The sequence below is a fragment of the Haliaeetus albicilla genome, chromosome 7 (genome assembly GCF_947461875.1).
Source record: "Haliaeetus albicilla chromosome 7, bHalAlb1.1, whole genome shotgun sequence".
Lineage (NCBI taxonomy): Eukaryota > Metazoa > Chordata > Aves > Accipitriformes > Accipitridae > Haliaeetus > Haliaeetus albicilla.
This window is the reverse complement of record NC_091489.1, coordinates 38,217,860-38,239,375: the sequence shown is the minus strand read 5'-3', so window position 1 is coordinate 38,239,375 and position 21,516 is coordinate 38,217,860. Positions and strand designations below refer to the sequence as shown.

At 45.1% G+C, this 21,516-nt stretch overlaps 1 protein-coding gene across 2 annotated transcripts in view; it reads right to left on the bottom strand.

Moving 5' to 3' along the window:
- Positions 1-21,516, bottom strand: part of SLC24A3 (solute carrier family 24 member 3) — a 181,514-nt gene that overhangs the window by 64,938 nt on the left and 95,060 nt on the right. For both annotated transcript variants that reach the window (XM_069787790.1, XM_069787789.1), the window contains exon 3: positions 8,766-8,842. In XM_069787790.1, coding sequence (XP_069643891.1) covers positions 8,766-8,842 — 77 coding nt within the window. The remainder of the gene's footprint in view (positions 1-8,765; positions 8,843-21,516) is intronic.

Genomic DNA, 21,516 nt, shown 5'->3' with positions numbered 1-21,516 from the left:
CCATGTCCTGGTGTCAGCTGGGATAGAGTTAATTTTCTTTCTAGTAGCTGGTATAGTGGTATGTTTTGGAGTCAGTATGAGAAGAATGTTGATAACACACTGATGGTTTCAGTTGTTGCTAAGTAGTGTTTAGACTAAGTTAAGGATTTTTCAGCTGCTCATGCCCAGCCAGCAAGAAGGCTGGAGGGGCACAAGTTGGGAGGGGGACACAGCCAGGACAGCTGACCCAAACTGGCCGAAGGGGTATTCCATACCACATGACATCATGCCCAGTATATAAACTGGGGGGAGTTGGCCTGGGGCAGGGGATCGCTGCTTGCAAACTAACTGGGCATTGGATGGTGAGTGGTGAGCAATTGCATTGTGCATCACTTGTTTTGTATATTTCAATCCTTTTATTAGCATTGGCATTTTATTATTGTTATTATTATCATTGTTATTTAGTTTCTTCCTTTTTGTCCTATTAAACTGTTCTTATCTCAACCCACAAGTTTTACCTTCTTCCTTCCAATTCTCTCCCCCATCCCACTGGGTGGGGGTGAAGTGAGTGAGCAGCTGTGTGGTGCTTAGTTGCTGGCTGGGGTTAAACCATGACAGTCGGGTGATGGGAGGAGACCACAGTGTTTTTTTCTGGAGGGAAAGCAACAATAAAAATGGTCCCTGGGTTTTTGCTCTTGTTTTAATTTTCCAGAACAGGTTTAAATCCCCCAACCCCCTGAAAAACCCAGATTCTAACTTGCCAGAATTTAATTACAACTTTGCTGCAAAAGGCCAGTAATTTCTGTGAAAATCTCAGCCATGAAAACTTTTCAAGCTCAAAAATAATTCAAGTATATTTTTTGCAGACTTAGAGATGGGAATTTCATCATAATGGATGATTTTGACACCACCTTGAAGATTCAGTGCTAGACTGTCACTTAGGACAGTTTCTGTGCTCCTATGTCACTACTCATAAACATGAATAAATGTAACTTACACTTTATGAAACTCGTACACTGCAAAGTGGCCCACAGGACCATGAACGTAAGCAAAACTCCAGGTCTACAACTCTGCTGGGTGCAGCAGAGACCTTGATCTTGTAGAGGGAGCACTAGCTGCTGACGTGATACCAACAGATAACTGTATGAACAGAGATAAAGGAAGCAAATGGCTCACAGACATCATGCATCATAGGAAGAAGGATAAGAAACAGCCCCAGAGAGTTACGTGGCCAAATCCCATTGAAATACAATGGATAGCAGGTACCCAACTTCAGCCTGCATGTTTTGATCTGCTAATCATATTAATCTGCAGTGGGTCATGCCATCATTTTCCCTTCCCAAATACACAGTAAATGCCTTTCAAGAACACTAATCTGTACATCATCATCCCTATAAATTGAGGACATCCTCTGTATTTGACATAATCTACAGTCACAGAGTGCAGGGCATCATATGGTTGCTTGGGCTTCCTGCAATCTGCTGCTGTTGTGGTAGCCAAGTTCTCCCGAAGGGGGGCAAGGCAATGAAGATGGAGAGAAGACAACAAACCAAAAAAGCACATGCTCAAAAGCCAAACCAGGTCACTTTGGCATCTGCCTCCACACGTGGCGCACATGCACAGTCTTTGCCTCCTGTATGCTCTCACTGGTTTTTTAGATCATACGAAGTTACTGTATCATACACGCTGCTCACCAGAAATACGATCAGTTTGGACGGACATCAGGTGCAAGACATCCATCAGTGTAAGTTTAGGAAAATCCTTTTGAGAGTTTTTAAATGGGGGGGGGGGGGCCGGCGGGTAGAGAGGTGGGGGTTTGCACTGTATCCAGTGCAAACAATAGCAAGGCATATACACATCCCAGTACCCACAGGCAGGTACGTGTCATTGCGTTCTGATTTTTAGAGGGCAAAACCACAACCAAAAAGGTGACAAGGGAATTTTCTTCTGTCCACCCACGCTTATGCCTTTGTAGGATTGGGTACAAGAGAAAAGGCAAAAAGGGGACTGAAATGAGTAAGGACTAGAAAAGCGAATGTGAAGAAACTGCCATCACTTAATTCTCTAATCCTCTTGGAGGTAGTGGGGAATGCCACGCTGCTGTGTCTGCTGAAAGCGGAGCCAAAGCCTGCTGGAGTCAGTAAGATTATTGTGGGTGACTTCAGCAAATTTTAACACCAGGCTGATAGAACAGATCAGGCTGAACCCACACTGACTTATACGCTTGAGCATTTATTTTTAATGACCTCATTGTTGTCACAAATCTGGTTTTGGCTGGGAGTCTTCCCTAATTTTATTTAACTGGCTTGAGTGCAATACAGTGCAAAGTGTCAAAATCTAAGGAGTGTCTGGCTAGAAAACAGCTTGGTTCACAAAGTAACCCACTGGCAACTACCCTTGGTAAGTGAACATATGCAGCCAGTAACTGTGACTTCCTTGAAAGTTGTTTGGGTTTTTTTGGTGGGACTTTTTTTGTTTGTTTGGTTTTTAAACAAACAAAACAAAATAAGGCTTAGAGTTTGGGCCAGCAGGAACACAACCAAAAAATTTACTTCTATGTCATGACAAGTCAGACTCATAAAGACAGAGGCCAGACATCAGTCCAGGCTATTTTATGTGGAAAAAAGGAAGACAGCCAGCATTGGGGCAAGCAAGTCTGTTCTGTATGTTGAATGTGGAGAATGCAAACAACATGGCTTTAACATTTTGCAGCTGATTTAGGTGGTGTGAGTTTTCATCTAGGTTAACCTGAGAATCCAGCAGTCCCACTGCTTCTTCCTTCAATGCATGCAAGTCCATCCTTGCAGGTACCACAGGAGCAGCAGGTTTAGCACAGGTAAGGAAAGCAGCAGGGCAGCACTTGCTGAAGCCTGTTCCACCTGAAAACAGCCATCGGGGATAAAGACAGCAGCTGGGGGAACGCAGGTGTGCTATGGGCAGAGCTGGAGCGTGACGTGTCTAATGGCAACAGGGGACAACGTGATGGACAGAACACAAATATCAGCCCCAGCATTATTTAGCTGTCTTCAGCTCAAAGTGAAGATATGGAAGTCTTTAAACAGGCAACATACTTAAAGGACACTCTTCCTCCCCAGGAGGACATTAAAAAATTACAAAAATATAATGGCTCTGCATAAAAGGATTACAAATACCAGATTAAGTATTACATTAGGATTGATTTTAAAATGACTATCCTAACAAAAAAGCATCAGAGAAGTAATTGCAATCTCTGCATCAAAGGAGATTAAGTATCTTACTCAAAATACATGTTCTGTTGCACAGGACGTAAATGATAATTTTTCATGTTTGTCCAGCAGTCCTTTGAGTTTCCTGTGCCGGTCTTCATACTCCGATTAAAACTTGCTTTACTGAGCTAAAGCAAGAAGCTTTTCATAAGAAAGCTTAAATACTGTAGGAGCCAGCAATTCCCACAGCTCTGCCTTCTTCCCAAGAGAGATGGGAAAGGAAGAGGTGACCGTCCCTGGCTGCTGCCCCCAGCAAGCGGACACAGCCAAGGGCCATCGCTGAAACCACTGTAACCAAGCATAGGGCTTTCCTCAATTCTGACTGCATTACAAAATCACCTAAGACTCCATTATTGAAGAGAAGTTTAAAAAAACCCCAACCAAACAAGGAAGCCACAGAGTCTAACTTTACTCAAAGCAGCAGCCCATGGTATCACGATGTGCTCAGCAGCAAGCTGTCCGTATTGTGCAGCATCGCTAAAGCAAGCACGTTCAGGGCACTGGAAAATCATCACCCTAATGAGACAGCTCTGTGCTGTAGAAATGAGATGCGGCTGGTTTTTGACTCAGTGCAGAAATAAAGACAGGATACATCCAGAGTGACCTACATTTTCTGAGCGGCTGGCACAAGGGAGGCAGGTGTCCCGTTGGTGCACCCCGTTCCCATGGCTACACTGAACGATGGCAAATGAGAAGCATGAGGGACCACTAAGCACCGACACCGCTCCTTCACCCCTGCTCAGCTCAGCGTGCAGTGGAGCTCTGCCTGGGGAGAATCTCGACCTCGACTGTGCGTGCACACACACACACACACACTCTTCACACCGGCAGCGCAATGCATCCTGGGACCACATTCCGGACTTGCCCGAAGAAAGCTGGGAAAAGGGGAACCAATGCTGTACTGTCAAAAAGACTGAGATAACACAGGGATGAGGGCAGAGCCTGCAGCTGGGCAGATGAAGGCTGAGCAGCGACGGGGCAGGGAGGAAAGATAGCGCCCATCCCATTGGGCTTTTCCAGGGAAACCCGCAGTGATACCCAAACCATCCTTCCTCTGTGTCAGCAAAACCCTTACAAATTACTTGGCGAACCAATTTCCAACCCCCTGTCTCACAGAGCTAATGGGTGCCTATCGCCCAGTGTCCATGAGCGCGGTAGGGCTGGGGGTCTGCACAGGCATCAGTACACATCTGCTGGAACAAACTAAAAACCAGCAATATGCTACGAGAATGCCTAGACACCTGTACACTGTCAGGAACAACATTAAGATTGCAAAATGAAGCTCCCAAGCGGTGGGGAGGTCCTGGATTGCAGGCTGTACACTTGATCCTTTAGCAGTGAACAGCCCCAGACTCTCAAAATCCAGACCCTGGTTCCCTCCAAACTGAACATCCCAAACCAGCAACTTAGCGGGGTTGTTACTGTCCATAGCAGCATGCCCTCTTCTCAGAGAAGACATGAAAATAATTAATAGCAGTGAAGCAATCAGTTGATCAGCTCCGAAGAAGTATCTGGGGGAAATTAAAACACTATGGCTCCAAACCTGTAATATGGTTTCAGTGGCCCACTTTTCCTTCAAACGGAACTATTTTCAGCTCAGACCTAAACTATTGCTAAACTGTTCCTGCTCAGTTTTTCCTAGATTTTTGAAGTGTTTAGGGATTTACTTTTATCTTCGTGAAGCATCAGATTACGTTAAGTAACTCTGTACAGCCCCACCATGGGATTTCCTGGGGTCTTTGTGTTTTCACTTTTATTAAACAATAAGGAGAAGATGCCTTGGGAATCCCCTGAGAGGCCATCTACTGCATTCCCCCAAGGCCCCAGTTTGTAGAATTTGCTCCCTGGTTCTCTGGCTTCTGTTAAACCAGCTTTACCTTGACATCTTTCAGAAATAAACATGAAAGTATGGGCAAAGGGGGAGAGAAGAAAGAATAAATTTTTACTGAAATGAATAAAAACAGTTTAAGGGGAGGTCAATAAACATGAGAAACATGATGAAGACCTGCTAATCATCACTCCATTGTTCTCCCTACCCTTACAAAGCCCCTCTTACAGTCCAGTTTCCTCACACTCACAAAGAAATTTCCATGGAGACAATGCAACTCTGTGTCTATATCCTTTTTTCCCCCACAAAGTGCATTTTTGTGCATGCTTTGGTTTGATCACACGTTTGGTAACTGTATCACTGGAAGGTAAAAAACAGAATTAGAGGTTTATCACCCCAGTACAATACCCTTTCAAACCAGACTAAAGAGGCAGGTTGCTAAATGCTGGCAGTTGTCTATTTTCTCCATCAGTTTTTCTTTGACAATAGGTTACAAACAGTTACTCTGTTACAGGAGAAGGCAACACGTTTGTCATTGCTGCTTCTGCTTCCCGCTCCACCCAAGGGGCTGGACCAGGGCCACAGACAGTGAAGCTTGGGGGACCTTTCATTGGGATTCACGGAGCTGGCAGCTCGGGGTAGAAAGACACTAGGAAACTTCTCAGCTGATGACCGCTGTCTTGGACCCATACACCTTGTGACAGCCTCCGACAGCCGAGGAGTCACCCCCAAGTACCACAGTGCTAGAAAGGGTGAACCCAGCTGGGTCCTGCACCTTGGGGACACATGAGCTGGAGTGTGGTCAACAAATTTTCTTGGTCAATAAAATCGCTATGGAGAATGATGGAGCACCAACGGAATGAGGTATCTGTCTTGCTGCTTGCTAGAGGAGAAGAAACTGGATGTGTTTCTGTCGGGACAGCAGATGCTTACATTTAGTTCTCATTAAAAACGGATTTTCCTTTGTATTCTGAAGTAGACAGTTCATCTTGAAATTTCAGTCCTCCAAACCCCATTTTGATACATGTTAAAAGTATGTTCAGCTTATTCACAACTGACAAAAAAAAAGCCTGTGGAAAAAAAACTATCTTGAGAGCGATTACGAAGCCCAAATCTAATTTAAAGTAGACTGGAAAATAACCCAACTCTTAGTTTATGTAGTCAACTGTACGAGAATACTGTGTGATTTCATTGTTACTAATAATGAAAAAATACAGTCCAGGTCTCACCTCTTAAATAGCCTGGAAAAACACATTCAAAGGTATGGATCACACAGAGATTAAGAATGGTTTTAGCAACTCGTATTTTAATGGTGTCATTATAAACTTATTTCTGTAACTCAAGAGATTTTTGAAAAATTATTTTTGTCTGAAAACTGAAGAAATGTGAGGTTACAAGGTAGCAACATGCTGTTATAATCATCATCTTTTGCCTAGAGCGGCTGTACAGGAATCTGCTAGTTGTTTTTCAAGTAGAGAGGTGAATTTAACTGCAGATAGTTAATCCCTTCCTTAAACAACTCTCACAACACTTTTTTGTATTACCCATAGTACAGTTACAAGGGTGCCAACAGCCTATCATTATTTTTCAAGACTACATTACGATGTTTACACACTTCCTGTATGGATTAAGAGTAGTTAATTTAGGTCCTTGAATTAACAGATGATCAACAGTGGCCTTTTCCTGTCAAAACACAAAAACTGTTGGAGGCGCAGAGCACTGACTGCCAGGAAAACAAATAATCAGCACTTGGGATGCAAACACACACCGGCCGAGATGTGCATCAAGGTAGGTGTGAAATCCCACAGACAGTGCTATGTGACACGCTGACTGTGGCTGTGAAATGGACCCTGAAGTCATGACATCAAGCATCCAAAGGTAGGAAAGAGCAGACCAAAGGCTGCCTTGGATGCATGGACAGGTCTCCAAGACGGCATTCCTTGGGACCACTTCTCAGTTCCACCAACGCCATCCCTGGTGCCTCTTTCAAGCCCAGCCCAAGCCCTGCATTTGGACATTCAGAAGAGGGCACTACGCTAACCACCAACACCAGGGATGCACGAGAGCCACCATGTGCGGCACTGACCGCCGCGGTGCAGTGCATACGGGCTGCAGTGGTTTAAGACAATCCTGCTTCACTGCCGGACAGAAGCAGCTCACAGTCCATGTGATTTGACCAGAGCCAGGCAGGTGAAATCCAGCCTGCAGCTTCACCCCATACCTACAGTGGAGGAACTGAAGATCCTCTGAAGGGTCTCTCCCTCCACCAACTGCACAGAGGCTCTGGGTGACTAGCTGCTGCATGACACTACTTTGAGAGAAGGTTTATATGAATTTTTGGGAGCATTCTTGTGTGTGCTAAAAAATCCATCTCAGGTCCAGTGCTCACTTTCCAAAACATCCCAAAGCTCAACGTACCCATGGAATCTTGGAAGCCTTGAGCTTGCCAGACAAAGTCAATAGTGATGTTACTCAACAAATTTTTGCAGCCATTTAGTTGAAATAAAATCATAACACAGAGCACTCGCATTACAATATGCAATACAATCTAATTTATACTTAAAAAGAAATCATGAATCATTGCACATAGCTAATGGTGATTGGTCATTTAAGCTGACTAAAAATTAAGTGCTTCTAAACATTCATTAGAAGCAGGTATTTTCTTGGTTGCTTAAGAATGACTCTTCCACCCAAGAAGTACCAACTTGGCAGTTCTTAAATGAAGACGACATTAAAAAGGAAAAGAATTGTCTTCATCTACCTAAAAAAAGTCGAGGAACAGATCTGGAGGGACAGTGCTTCCCTCTGCGAGAATACTGCAGTTGCCAAAGGCAACGTCCTCTAACATTAGCTAAGTGTCTAATAGACTGACAGACCAGGGTTATTTAAATAAATTTATCTTGAGTATCTTTAATTTTGGCCTTACCCATGCACACCACTTACACTGACTTGTTTGGGGCAGAGATCACAAAACTCCAAGCCCAAAATTGTACAGATTTCTCAGGTCTTTACAATAGCATCTATTACCATTGTCTTGGCATATTTCTGAACTTTGAGGCAAATCCCTCGCCTGCCTGATGTCCTCCAGAATTCCCAGGAGGATCCAGGACACCCTGCAGCTGATAAATGAGAAGTTACAATCTTTAATATATTCAGGAAGAAAAATTCACTTTAGCAACTTAACTACTCGGGGGAATTCTAGAGATGCAAACTTTTTTTTATTAATCCAGTTGATAATCTTTTAAACAGAAAACCCTCTCTAATTTCTTTCTCCTACAGCTGTGTCATAAGGGGTGCCACAAGGATATCTGGGGGCAATTTCTGGGTTAAGACTTCACTTATTTTTGAAAGCAGTTACATGAATGTCCTCCCTCGACCTGCCAACCCTGCAGTGTCCTCGTGCTCAGGGGTGGAGGGCAGGGGACCCCAGCTGCCCAACAGCCTCAGCAAAGCTGGTCTGGCTGGAGTAAAGCAACTCACAGGAGTTTATTCACATGAAAGCATGCGCCTGCGCTCATGGGCTGCACCAGGGCTTTTAAAAAGGGTTTATGTAAAACTGAAGTAGGTTATACTCAGTGTAGTTACTGAAATTCACTCTCAATCACGATTGAGACCAGAAGTCCCTGTGGGCAGGAGGCAGCATCAGCCTGTGGTGAGTGCACTGAGCCCTGTCCACACTGCTAGGAGAAGAACCGCAAAGTCACAAAACTTACACAAAGGACGTGCAGGACCACAGCTCCGTGTCTCCTGTCCTCATTCGTGAAGATGTCATTGGGGAATTCATGGAGAGCTGCAAAAAGGGGGGACAAAAGAAAGCTCAGATGTTTAATCGGCTACCCAAAACCACCGCATGTGCTGTTAAGCAACGCAACGAAAATTTGTCCAAGCCCTTCTACCAGGCAGTAGTCCTACAACTACCACACCAGAGGCTCTTTGTTTCGCCTCCCTGTTAGTTTAGCTTAACTTGCCCTCTGGCAATTATAGCCTTTCCCCAAATGTTTACTGTGTAATTTGCTTCAGTGGCAACCACAATGTTGTGCACCTAAAGCCACCTTGGGGATGGCCTATAAATCCCAAGAGCACAGCATACTGCACTCTCCTGAAAATGTTCAAGGGAAACAGCATTGCACGGAGTAGGTGGTGATGGGTCGCTCTCACGAAAATGGATGCGTAAAAGCCTCCCCCCAAGCCCCCGTCACCACCTCCCCATCAGTAGGGCACAGGTAACATGTTCTCATCTCTGGCAGGACCTAACGCTCTCCAGATGGGCAACGACTTCCTCAAGTGCCCTTCCCAACAGCAGGCACAGCAGAGGCCTTGTGGCAAACCACCTCTCAGCTGTTTTCATTCTTTACCCTGCCCTGGTGTCTCTCACTGCCTCCACTGAACTAGTAACAGCATCAAGATACTGGACTTTCCTGTACATGAAACACTCTGACGATAACCTGCTGTGTGTTAGATAGCCAGCCAGTAGCTGAAATGGGACACCACCCAGGACAGTGGCAGATTTGGAAATTTCAGATCAAAATGAATCCTGCCTCTACCTCCAGACTTCACTCTGCCTCCTCAGAGACGTCCTCAACACAAACAAGACATGATGTATGACGTTAGTGATGCAAAGAAGGTTTTGACAAAGACATATCAAGTATTTTGGGGAAAAAAAGCAAGGGTACAATTCCTCTTTGGAATTGCAAAGATTTCCATCAGGAAGGCTTCGTGTTACTGCAAAGCCCCACAAGATGTAACCCTACGTGCAAGGGCAAGCTGGACTCCTCCTGAAGACAACAGTTCAACAGGGTGACACGTTTGAAATCCTGGAAGCAAGTTTTCTGTGAAGGTGCCATGACATGCCCTGTGCCATGAGAAGGGGTGAGAGTTCCCACCTTCCCCAAAGGCCATCAAGCAGTCTGTGTAAAATGGCCAGGCTTCAGCCACAGAACCATGGCAAGGCAACAGCTGTTGCCCACAAATGCAAGGATGGTGTCCGAGGACTCCCTCGGCACAGCCTGTACATGTTTCCAACAGCAGCTTTTTACCTGCAGTAAACTCAAAGGCAAAGCTGTGATTGCTCCAAATGAAGGATATATGCCTTTACTCTGCAGTAAGGCTGTAGGACTCGGGCAGACTCGATGGTCTAATTAGCTTCAGAAAGAGCATCTGTTGGTAGAAGTGAACCATGAAGAAACTTCATGCAGAAACATAATTATTTCAAATAATGATATGATAGAGCAGGGAAAAAAACAGCAACCCAAATCAGATGCTGTTTCTCTCAGTAAAGCTGCCCATTGGCAGGGCAAGTGGATCCTGTTTCTGACCTCACCGATCTTCTCATGACCACAATCTCCTCAGTGGTCTACCACACCTTGCTGGAGCTGAGCTCACACAATGGAAAAAGAGAAGGCATTCTACATGGTCAGAAGGTGATGTGCTAAAGATGCTAACCCCCCTCCAACTCCTTCCACCTTCTGAAGTTACAAGGTGGCACATTTTGGAAACAGGCAGAAGTACTTTTACCACACAGCATGTTATAAAATGGAGGATTCCATTCCCCAGGGATGCTGTGACAGGCAACAAAGTAGGAAAGGCCCAAAGGGAGATCCTCCATGGATTGTCTGTTGGTGACACTAAGTATGGTAATCTAAATGCAAACTCCAGTCGCTGTAAACCCTGTCTTGAGCAGTCAGCAAGGGTATACATGGGCAGAAGGACTGATCTTTATGTGCTCTGTTGCTTACACTTCTCCCTAAGCATCCCCTACCAGCCACTTCCAGAAGCAGGATGCTGGGCTAGGTGGCCATTATGTCAGCTTCCTGATTTGGGCAGTTTTCTAAACAATCAAGAGAGAAGAAAGGCACATTTTGAAATCTGCAGTGAGAGGTGATGGAAGCAGAGCCATGACCTCCTCGTTGCTCAAGCATTCACGCTTTTGCTCCCTTCCTCCTTACAGCAGAGAAAAGCACCAGCTCCGAAGTAACAAGCTTACACCAAGAGGAGGTTTGCACTTCACCTTGGCTTTATCACCCAGTTTAAGACCATCAGAGTCATAAAGTCTTAGAAATGACACACTAACAAGCATATGGGACAGATGATGGCCTACTATGCCAACCCAGAAAACAGCTCAGCAATTTAGTTTGTTCAATGTGCCTTCATTAAGAGCAATATATTTTTGTTAGATGAGCAGTTCTCTTTCCAAAGTCAAGTAATCAGTATAACAGTTGAAAACAGCATGCAATACGGTCGGATAACCTTTGTTGCAAATATGGTGTTGCAAGTCATTTAAAGACAAATTACGTCCATTTACTCAAATACTTTATTACTGTTCTGGATGTTAATTGGATTATAAAGCACTTGAAGACAGTCTGCCAATTAGGCTGTAAGAATGGCTTTTGGTTATAAACTAAAAAGCCAGTGTGAAGATGATGTTCTGGCATTCCAGGTGCTTCTCAGTAATTCCAGATTTGAATTGATCAATTAACAACTAAAGTAATGGCTTTCTTCTAATGGTCAGTACTGCACATTCAGCCTTGAGTTGTGTGCTGAAAAAAAAATCAAGCTCCATTTTTCCTGCTTTCACATCATTATCATTAATAAAACTCCAGCAATTGGAATTTAATTAGCAATTCCATAGATGATTAAATGGAAAAACAACGCAGCTCACTCTCACAGCTTTGCTGCCTGTGAAGCAATAACTGAGCAAAACACAGCTACGTCTTAATTTTGTTACTAATGCAAGCAAGAAATCTACCCAGGCACTGTATCTGAGGAGGAAAACCTTCTTTTTTACATAAGCAGTCTTTTAACCAAAGATTCAGGTTAATACTGTTAATTGTATTCCTGTGCATCAGTAAACATTATAATGAGTCCTAAAAACTAGTGGGAGCTACTGGAGCAGTACAGACAGCACCTTTAATATTCACCTTACGATGAAGTAGCACCAGCAGTACCCTTGAGCGCGTGACAGACAACGTCGCAGACACAGATCGCACCAGATGAGAGAGCGGGCTCTGCGCCACAGCTTGCCGAAAAGCCTGGCGTGGTCACTCACCATCGGCTCGCGGTTTACACCGCTCATCTGGTGTGTGTGGTCCCAGAGGACCAGGACCTGGCCATGCCTAACCTCCGACCGGGCTGGGGAAGCCCTGGTCCAGAGGGGCTCCGGGTAGGTGGGAAGTCTGGAGAGGGCAAGGGGAGCAGGGGCTGCCGGCACCTCCCAAGAAAAATGCCCAGTGTGGGGGCCAGCCTGAACTGCACAGGGGGCACAAGGTTTTGGCCTTTTATGAGAACTAGCAATACCCATGACTTTTTATAATAAATTGGGATTCACCTGCCAGGGATTGTACCTATTTTCTTCTGAAGCAGAGCTAGTACTGCCAGGATGCCCTTCACCCTCCCACCCCCGCCAACACATGCACTGTGTCAGATATGCACAAAGCTGCCAAAAGCACGTTTAGGTGTGCCACCTAAAGAAACTAGTCAGACGGGTACCAGCACAAAGACAGGAGTTTAAAAAAACAAACAAACAAAAAACCAGAAACAACACAAAACGCTATGGAAGATGCAAGACGATGAAGTTAAAATAGCTGGAAAGGATTCCTCTTTCCTCAGCAAAGTATCATTATGTAAAAATCAAATGTTTTCATCACAGTTTAGTTTAAGAAATGTTCCTGACCATTCACCAGACCATAAGACATTGCAAAGGAAACATGGGGAGGTATGTTTTTAGCAATGGGCAAAATGGTTTGCTAACACACACACACACGCATATGGTTCCCTCTCCCTCCTGCAGCTGCCTAGGAGATATTACCATGACAATTTGTACAGACAGAAACGATGAAAATCCAATCCCTTTATCAAGAGTCTCTAGGAGGTTCAAGGAGACTGAAGCACACCTAAGGTAAAAGCATACAGAAAAAACACAGTATAAAAATAGAGTAAGCTTGTTGCTACTGGCAAAGGTGGGGGAATCCTAGCCATCCTTTCTCTGCAGAGCAGAAACATCTAATCCTCCCTCAGCTTCAGGTTCCCACCCCCGCGCTGTAATGAAATGCACCTTCTTATCTGAGAAAATCTAAGGTGTCCATCACTGCATTCTCTATGACATCGTCTGCACACAAACGCTTTTAGTGGCTTACAGTTCAATGTATTATAAAATTAATTATAAAATAATGTATGCAAATTTGAAATCTGCTGTATTTTAATTAGATGCATCAGGTGCAGATGAGTACAGATAAGAGGAGAGCTTTGCAAAACACAGGAGCTTCTTTCTAAGAAGAAATAAAGGGTGTTGCTGGAACACCACTCCAACAACAGCTGCCCTATTTAGCTAGTATAAAAGCTCATACAGTGTGTTATTTTGCTTAAAAGAGTCCTCAGCTTTTGTACAGAAAATAGGAGCAGATTTTGCCAGGCTTATTTTGATTGCACTGAGAAAAAAAACAACCACCCTGTCAATGAACCTAAACTCAAAGAGTTAAACATTTCTGCCTAATTGACCCACTCTCATCCTGCAGACTTTGTAGGTATTGGGCCTGCAAACTGCAGATGGGCAGGATCTTCACACGAACTCAGCACCTCCACAGACATTTTCTGCATGGGCATTAGGTACAATGCTCATTGCCAAGACCAGGCCCATACCCTTGCAGCAGCACTGCAGCATCCAACACTAACAGCATTTCTACCGCAGACGTGAATTCCAGCCTTCAGATGCACGCAACACAGTTTTAGTTTTCAGTTAATGAGGTACGTTCTCAGCAAACAAAGCGCAAGAGTGTGCAACTCAACACAATGCTTCTTTTAGGATACAGTTCAATCTTGTATTGGCAAATTGTAAAATTACTAGTAAATATTAGGATTATTAGAATTTGAAAGTAACTGGAACTAGATGACTATTAGCAAGGTATGGATTAGCTGTGTAACGGAGGCTAAATAATAAAGGAACAGATCAGCAGTAGGTGTAAAAAGTTGCACTCCGTAGCATTAGCCAAGGTCCTGACAGCAAGACTTCAGATGTTTAGACAGGTAGTGGCTGTTATACAGAACGGGGAGCCCACACCTTTCAAGAGCGGGGCATATGGCACCTACTGCAGCCCACGGCACAACCCCAGCAAGTACAAAGCAGCAGCAGACCTGCTGCTACTCGCTCACATAAGAGCATTCACAAGGGTATCACAGTATGTGCTCCCCTCACCAGATTTAGAGGAAAATGTTGTACCCATGCTTGACAGGGAAACGTTATTTCAGTCATAATACAATGAGTTGGAATAAATTCTTGTCCTTTTATTCTCAATCAGTGCGCGATTCATTAAAACTGGAACCCTGTTCAGCCTTGGCTTCAGCTGACTTACGAAATGATCTGCATTACCACTCTGTTCAGAGGATTTGCCGGTGCAGTACAAATTTCCCTCTGTTCTGCACAGTCAAGCTACTCCAGGCAGTTCGCACGCTGTGCCAAGGACAGATGCGCAGAGAAGATGCTGCTGTACCATTCCTCTGGATGGCAGCAGGGAGTGTTAACGCTTTCAAAACCCTTTAACCTGCCATTCCTTTCCCTCTCTTATTTAATGTTTCCACCTTTCCAAAAGGATTCTTTTTTCAAAAAAAACCCAACACTGTACTGGATCAATAGTTCTCAAAGCTGCAACATACGCTTATTTTTAAAAAAAGTCTTTATATTGCTAGCCAGTGTACCTACCCTAGGGAAAAGAAACCCCTTGGGAAATCTGCCATAGCTTTCATAGAAGAAGGAAGAACTAGGATGTTCAGCCTAGGCAATGAATTATCAGCAAAGAAAACCGTCAGAAATTTAAAAACTCGGTTCATTTTCTCACGCTGCCCCCATAATTCTTTCATGGTCAGAGGTAAGTCACATCAGTGCCAGGCACTGCAATCCCGAAGCATCCAAATACCTAGTGGGGAGAGGCCCAGCCTAGATTTGTATACAGCTTTCTAGGATAACTACTCTGCCCAGTGGCTCCCTTCTTTCCCAAGAGCTCTTCAGAAGTGAGCTGCACATCCCATTACAGGGTAGAAGACAAGGCTACAGAAAGGCATGACTTGAAAAAACTACATGAGTGGGCTGGATTAGAAACCAGGATTTAGATACGTAACTCCAACAATTAGGCATCACTGGTATTCACAATATCAACGCTACCTCAGCTGTCATTTCAAGTCCCAGAGTCAACTATACTTCTGCAGCTGGAAAAACACACAGACATGTAGCTGTGCCAAGCAGCTGGGCACAAGCTCTTGTCTAAGCCCAGATGACAGATCGTTTACTCCTGTGCCCAGCTCGAGGTGCTCAGAGCGTGCCAGCTCGCAACAGGAAAGCAAACACATTATTAGCAACAACCACAACAGGAACAGAGAACTCAAGGGAACATCGTTATGCCACTGCACAGAGGCATGTGGTGCTGTATCTTAGGCAGCGCCTATCGTGCTTGCCTTCCCATCTTGGCAGGGATGCAGTGCAGCTGCAAACGGCTCAGAGAGCCGCAACGGGATCCGCCGGGAGGATGGACAAGCTGCTGAGCATGAAATGCTGGAATAGAGACCACCTCTTCAACCTGAAAAAGGCGGAGCGGAGCAGGGCTTTCTGAACTTGAGTGGCAAGGAGAGAGAGAAAAGGGACCAACTGCTCACCAGCTCTCCTGGTGTATAAATGAGAGGGGCCAGCAGGAAGCAGGTCCACAGCCACAGCAGCCCTTCGAAACCTCACAGCACACGCAGACAGCTCAGCTTGTCAACACAGGGTGCTGCAAATCTGATTTTTTCCATGCCTTCACAAAGCTAACTGACAAGCCAGTGGGAGAAAAGAAGTCCATCAAAGACCAGTAACATAAAGATTGTTCCTGTAGCTCGGGAAGTCCCTGTACACTGAACAGCTGCAGCTGGGGAAAGTGCATCAGGAAGTGTCCCCACATTTGCTCAATAGGTTTCTTTGACTTCTACTGTTGTCATCTATGAGGGACAGACGTTAGTGGAGTAGACCTTGTGATGTGACCCCAGACAACATTTTCTGAATCAATGCCAACAGCTTTTTACACAGGGAAATAAAAATAAACTTTAAAACAATTAAGTTACCTTCCCTCCCCTCCCTTGCCATCCTCAAATTCATGATTTTAAACTCAGGCTCAAGATTTTTGACTGCTTCAGGGTTAGCAATAAAATTACATTCACCACCTGCCTGCACACTGTCTAGCCCAATTCCCTGTCCTCCAACAGCATCCCCTGAACAGTATCAACTCTGACAGCACCGTAGGCCCTACCAAATATACAGGACAGTAACTGCTACATCCCTGAAGCCTGTCCCTCACACGGACCAGTGACCCGCCGGGGTGAGCCTGCAGATGTGAGGAGGCGAGGGGGCTCAGGAACTCCTGGATATGTTCAGCTTCACAGCTACCACTGCCTGGAGACTGGCTCGGTGGTGGACAGCCCCACGCTCCACTGCACGCCAGTCCCTGCAGCCAAACCCCATGGGAACAGCTTTAGATCACGTGGTACGGGAGAGCAAGGGACTGTGAAAATCTTTAGTTGTCTTTAAAAGCAATAAGGATCAGTCAAATTCTCTCTGAGAGGAAGGTGGAGTACTTTTTTTATATATATATAAATGTTTTACTTTCTACCAAGTAAAAATGGTGTTTGCATTACAGTGGCACGATCTAAAATTCAAGACAGCCAAACTATGCTGATATATCAATAATAAAGCATTTTGCTAAGGTTTTACTCGTGTCACCATTTAACTGCTGAAAACAAGCAGCTGAAACAGCATGAGGGTACAGCACACCCTTATAAATCATGCAGCGCTCCCCTCCCCCAGCCGATGGCACCATCCCATACCTTGAGATGGCTTTACAAGGGTCGGCTCTTACCAAGCAATGGATGTTCAGATAGCATTTTCTGTACCTCTGCAGTAATGAATTTCTAATTACCAAAAATTAATCATTTATGGTGGATGTTCAGGCAGTGATGAGCTTATGCACGCTTCCAGTTCCTTGGGTTACTACGTGTTGATTTGCTCACACAGAGGAGTAGCGGGCTTACACCCAGCACAAGGGATGCCGACAGCACACACAGTGAACAAAAACGTTTTTATATTTTTCCAGGCTGGGTGTTCAGCAGTCATCAACAATGCACCCAGGGCATTACTGTCATGGCAGGGAGACTTGCTACAAGTCAACTTCAGCGAGCCCACTGCAGACCAGCTCTGACCGACAGCCAAAATCTTCCCTTCAGTACACCTGGGTGGGTGCCAGATCACCTTTTAAAGGGAGAGAGCGTGCACGGAGAAGCATGGGGCCACCCAAGGTTTCCTGGAGAAGGGGAAGCAGGGTGAAGTGACACCGCTTCGCGTGTATGGAATAATTACTGGACGTGACATAGAAACTAAACCTATATTGAAGGTACGGCATTGTTCACACATTAAGGAAAGGTATAACACTGAAGAAGCTTTCAGGGTGGAATGCAACTGGTACGCAAGGAATCCGCTCCATAGTGGTTCCCTAGACAACATTGCCTGCAAACGGAAGGTGGAATGGGGTGAAGACTCTGTGGCCAGGCTCTGTGAATCACTGCAGAGATGGGAACTTCACGGTACTATGGTACTGATAAACTGCATATTTGACCCCCTGGGCCAACTGTCTGTCATGTTTTGACAAAATGCTGTCCTTTGTGCAAACTTTGCTCATTATAATGTCATTATAATACCAAAACACACCTCCATCCTAAAGACTACCCACCTCCAAGGTGCAACCACCCCCTCACTGAGCCTGCGCTCTGAATTTTTGTTAATCTATACCTTTAAAAGTGAAGCGAGAGAATTTTATACCAATCATAATAAAGGTATGTATGACTAGAGTCACTCAAGCTCCACCCTGAAGGTAAAGAATTGTATAAAAATGGCCTAAGAAATGGGGAATGCTAGGGAAGGCATCATCAAAAACAAGTCAGGGAAGATACCATCGCAGACTACCTCTGACTCCAGGGATCAGTCGACGGGCTGAGCCTCTCTTCCCCCCTATAGGGACGCCTTTGAGTAAGATCTGGACTATACTCAGTGCTTACTCGGAAAACTTAGAAACCTCTATTCATAGAGTCACTTTTCTGATTTCACGTGGCGTATTATTCATAATCTGAGTATTTGCACGTGCTTTTGCAGGCAGTGTATTTATCACTGGCAATCCATAAGAAGCTGTATTTTTGTTGCTTTAATAAACCGCACTATTCATTAAGCTAGCCGTAAAAGTTTCTCACTGGGTGCTGCCAAACTCTCCAAGTCTGGCCGTGTGAGTCCATGGAGCGTGACTAGGCTGAAAGTGCAGTGCGCTATTAGTGCATCTGTAATCGTGAGAGTTCAATAAGTTAAACGCGACCAGGCTAATAGTGCCAAATTAGATATCACTCAGAATCTAAACCTAGTCGCCCCCAGCCCCTCTGATATCTGAGGATAAGCTGGAATGCAAGGGGGTTTGTTTTCTGCTAAATTACTTCACCCTTTCACGTGACCGAAAATTGAAGTAGTCGGCAGGACTGCCATGGATAAACTGCTGCAAAAACATGACTGTGCCTTTTCCCTGGCTGGGAAGGAGTGGGCCCAGAAATTTTGGAAGGATGAAGAGAAAGTGGTAGAGCACATTGAGCAGTGTCAGGCTGTGCAAAAGCTCAGAGCAGGAAAAGGTAAAGGTGTTATTTGTGCTGTCTTAGGTGCCTGTTTATCTTGTGCTCAACAAGAAGCTAAAGAAGCCCCTGCTCCCAGTCAGATTTCTGCCATAGAATATGCAACTCTGAAATCCGAAAATGAGGTGTTAAAGTCATCATTGGCCTTTGAGAGGGAGACAGGAGAAAAACTAGGAACCCGAACTGATAAGCTTGTGAGTGAAAACAATAAACTTGTGTGTGAAAATAGTAATCTTAAGCAACTTTTGGAAAGGGTGAGTTGGTTATTAGATAATATGCAACCTTCTGTTCCAGTCAAACAGATTTGTAGATTAATGCGTAACCCAAATTTTGAAACTCGGACTGCAGAAATTTGGCCCGACAGTGACAATGATGAGGTACACCCTACTGTGCGTACCATCCCTGGGTCACGATCCGAGTTGATGAAAATACAAGAGAAATATTCAAGGCAGCCAGGAGAGTCTGTGGTTGAGCATGTGTGGCAACTGTCTCTTGAAGGGGGAGACTGTATTATGTCAGATGAGGAAGAAGCAGGAGGCTATTGGGGGCCAGGACTATTTTTAACCACCAAGCCAGGAGGTCTTAATTATTCCTTAACTGCACAAGCAGCATATTGAGCAGGTGGTATTGATCCTCAAGAGATAGGGGAACCACTGGAGATTAGAGCCACGGGCTATTCTGATATGGCTGCAGCAGTACAGAAAGCAGCATGTATACAAGCAATATACGAGAGAGACGAGTTAAGAAAATCCCCAATGTTGGCTCCTATTGACCCAGCACAATTAACCCCTCTCATTTGCAGCCTTCCTGACTGTCTCAAGACATTTGTAGCAAATACTGAAGATCGTATAAGAGCTGCCCTTGAAGACGCTAACTGCAATCGTAGCCGAAGTCAGCGCACACACATACCCACCTGGAGTGAATTTGTACGAGAAATAGATAGGTATGGACGCCGAATGGGTTGGGTCAGTTCATCCAGTGGAAAACCCACCCATCAAGCCCAGTGAGTTCGCCAAGTCCATACCCCAAAACCTCAATCTGATGGGAGGTTCAGATCTAATTCAGAACAGAGTGAGTTGTGGCATAAAGCCCTAGATCTAGGTGTGCCTCGACAATTTTTACGCCGTGTCTCTACAGAGGATCTCCGTGCATTAGGCCAGTCTTTATCTAGAAAGAATAACTCAGTCAGGGAAAAATGTTTACCTAGAGAACCCCCGACCCATAAAAAAGGTGTGCCTTCCACATCAGAACAAAACCTGATTGATTTGACAGAACCCCAGCAAAAAAACTTCCATCCCTGGGGAGGGCAGTGAGCCACCCTACCCGGCAGGTATTAGCAATTCAGTGGCTCTCTGACAACCATTATGAACCTATCATTGCCATTCCTGCTGGATCCTGGAAAATATTAACAGAATTTCTTATTGATTCCAGGGCACAAATGTCAGTAATCACTAACGAAATGGCACAAACCCTGGGTGTAAGACCTGGCCAACGCAGAGTCAAATTCACAGGGATTGATGATGTGGTAAAGAAGTGCCCTACCACAAAAATTGCCCTCTGGTTACCAGGGGAGCGGAGATTAACCAGGGCAGAGGCATTAGTTGGTGCTGCACATACTAATCTCTTGGGATTTGACATACTGCTTGGGTGAATGTGGAAACTCCCAGATGCGACTGTGTAGAGTTTTGCAGGAAATGGAGAAAAATCGGGCACAATGAGATTAAGTCTGTTAGAAACGTCTATACCTTTACCTTCCTCCAAACTCACCAATGTTCAGCAATATCCGTTGCCTGCAGCAGCACTCACAGGGATTGATGGGGTGGTAACAGAATTGGAAAAAAGAGGTATCATTAAAAGGACTCATCCACCTTATAATTCACCCGTGTGGCCAGTGAAGAAACCAGCTGGACAATGGCGTTTCACAGTAGATTATCAACAGTTGAATGCCAACACTGCGCCTTTAACCCCGCAGTTCCAAATATTGCCGAAATAGTGACACTGATCAGTTTGGCACTAATAGTGCCAAATTGGATATCGCTCAGAATCTAAACCTAGTCGCCTCCAGCCCCTCTGATATCTGAGGATAAGCTGGAATGCAAGGGGGTTTGTTTTCTGCCAAATTACTTCACCCTCTCACGCGACAGCTTGGCTGGATGAGGGGATTCCTGTGGTGAAGACTGTGGGAGTGGGAGGGAGCTCCCCCAATGCTGGCCACAGCCGATGGCCCTGGGGTCTTAGCAGTGCCCTTAGCAGGGATGGTCCTGTCTCAGAGGCCAGTCCTTGACACTGGTGCTGTGTGCCCATCCCGATGCCCCCTTTATTACGAGCGGCTTTTGGAAACTAGGCTTTATGGAACAAAAGAAGAGCTGCAGAGGCAGACATAACATGAAGCAGAGCAGCCTTAGACAAAGATGTGAATACAAGAGCAGAGGGCTTTAGTCTGCGTACAATCAGCAAACATTTTCACCTTAACTTTCTGGGAGCTCTCTGGGAAGATGTCTCCCTTGCAGATGAGGGGACACATTACACTGGTAGCAGTGCTTCAGAAAGACCCTGAGTCCCACCTGAGGAATTCAAACCAGACGTCAGTCACACAGAAACATCCCTTCACAAATCACTCATCCTATGAACTTCTCCTCTGAGACTATTTTGGTTGATTTGCTATGTTCTCTTATCAGAAAGAAGGCCTTTAGCTAAATATGGCAGGAAGAGAGCACTGTGGGATCCTGCCAGGATATAAATCCCATCGTAACTTCACCCTCTTAGTCACGCAGGCCCATTTATTCAGTC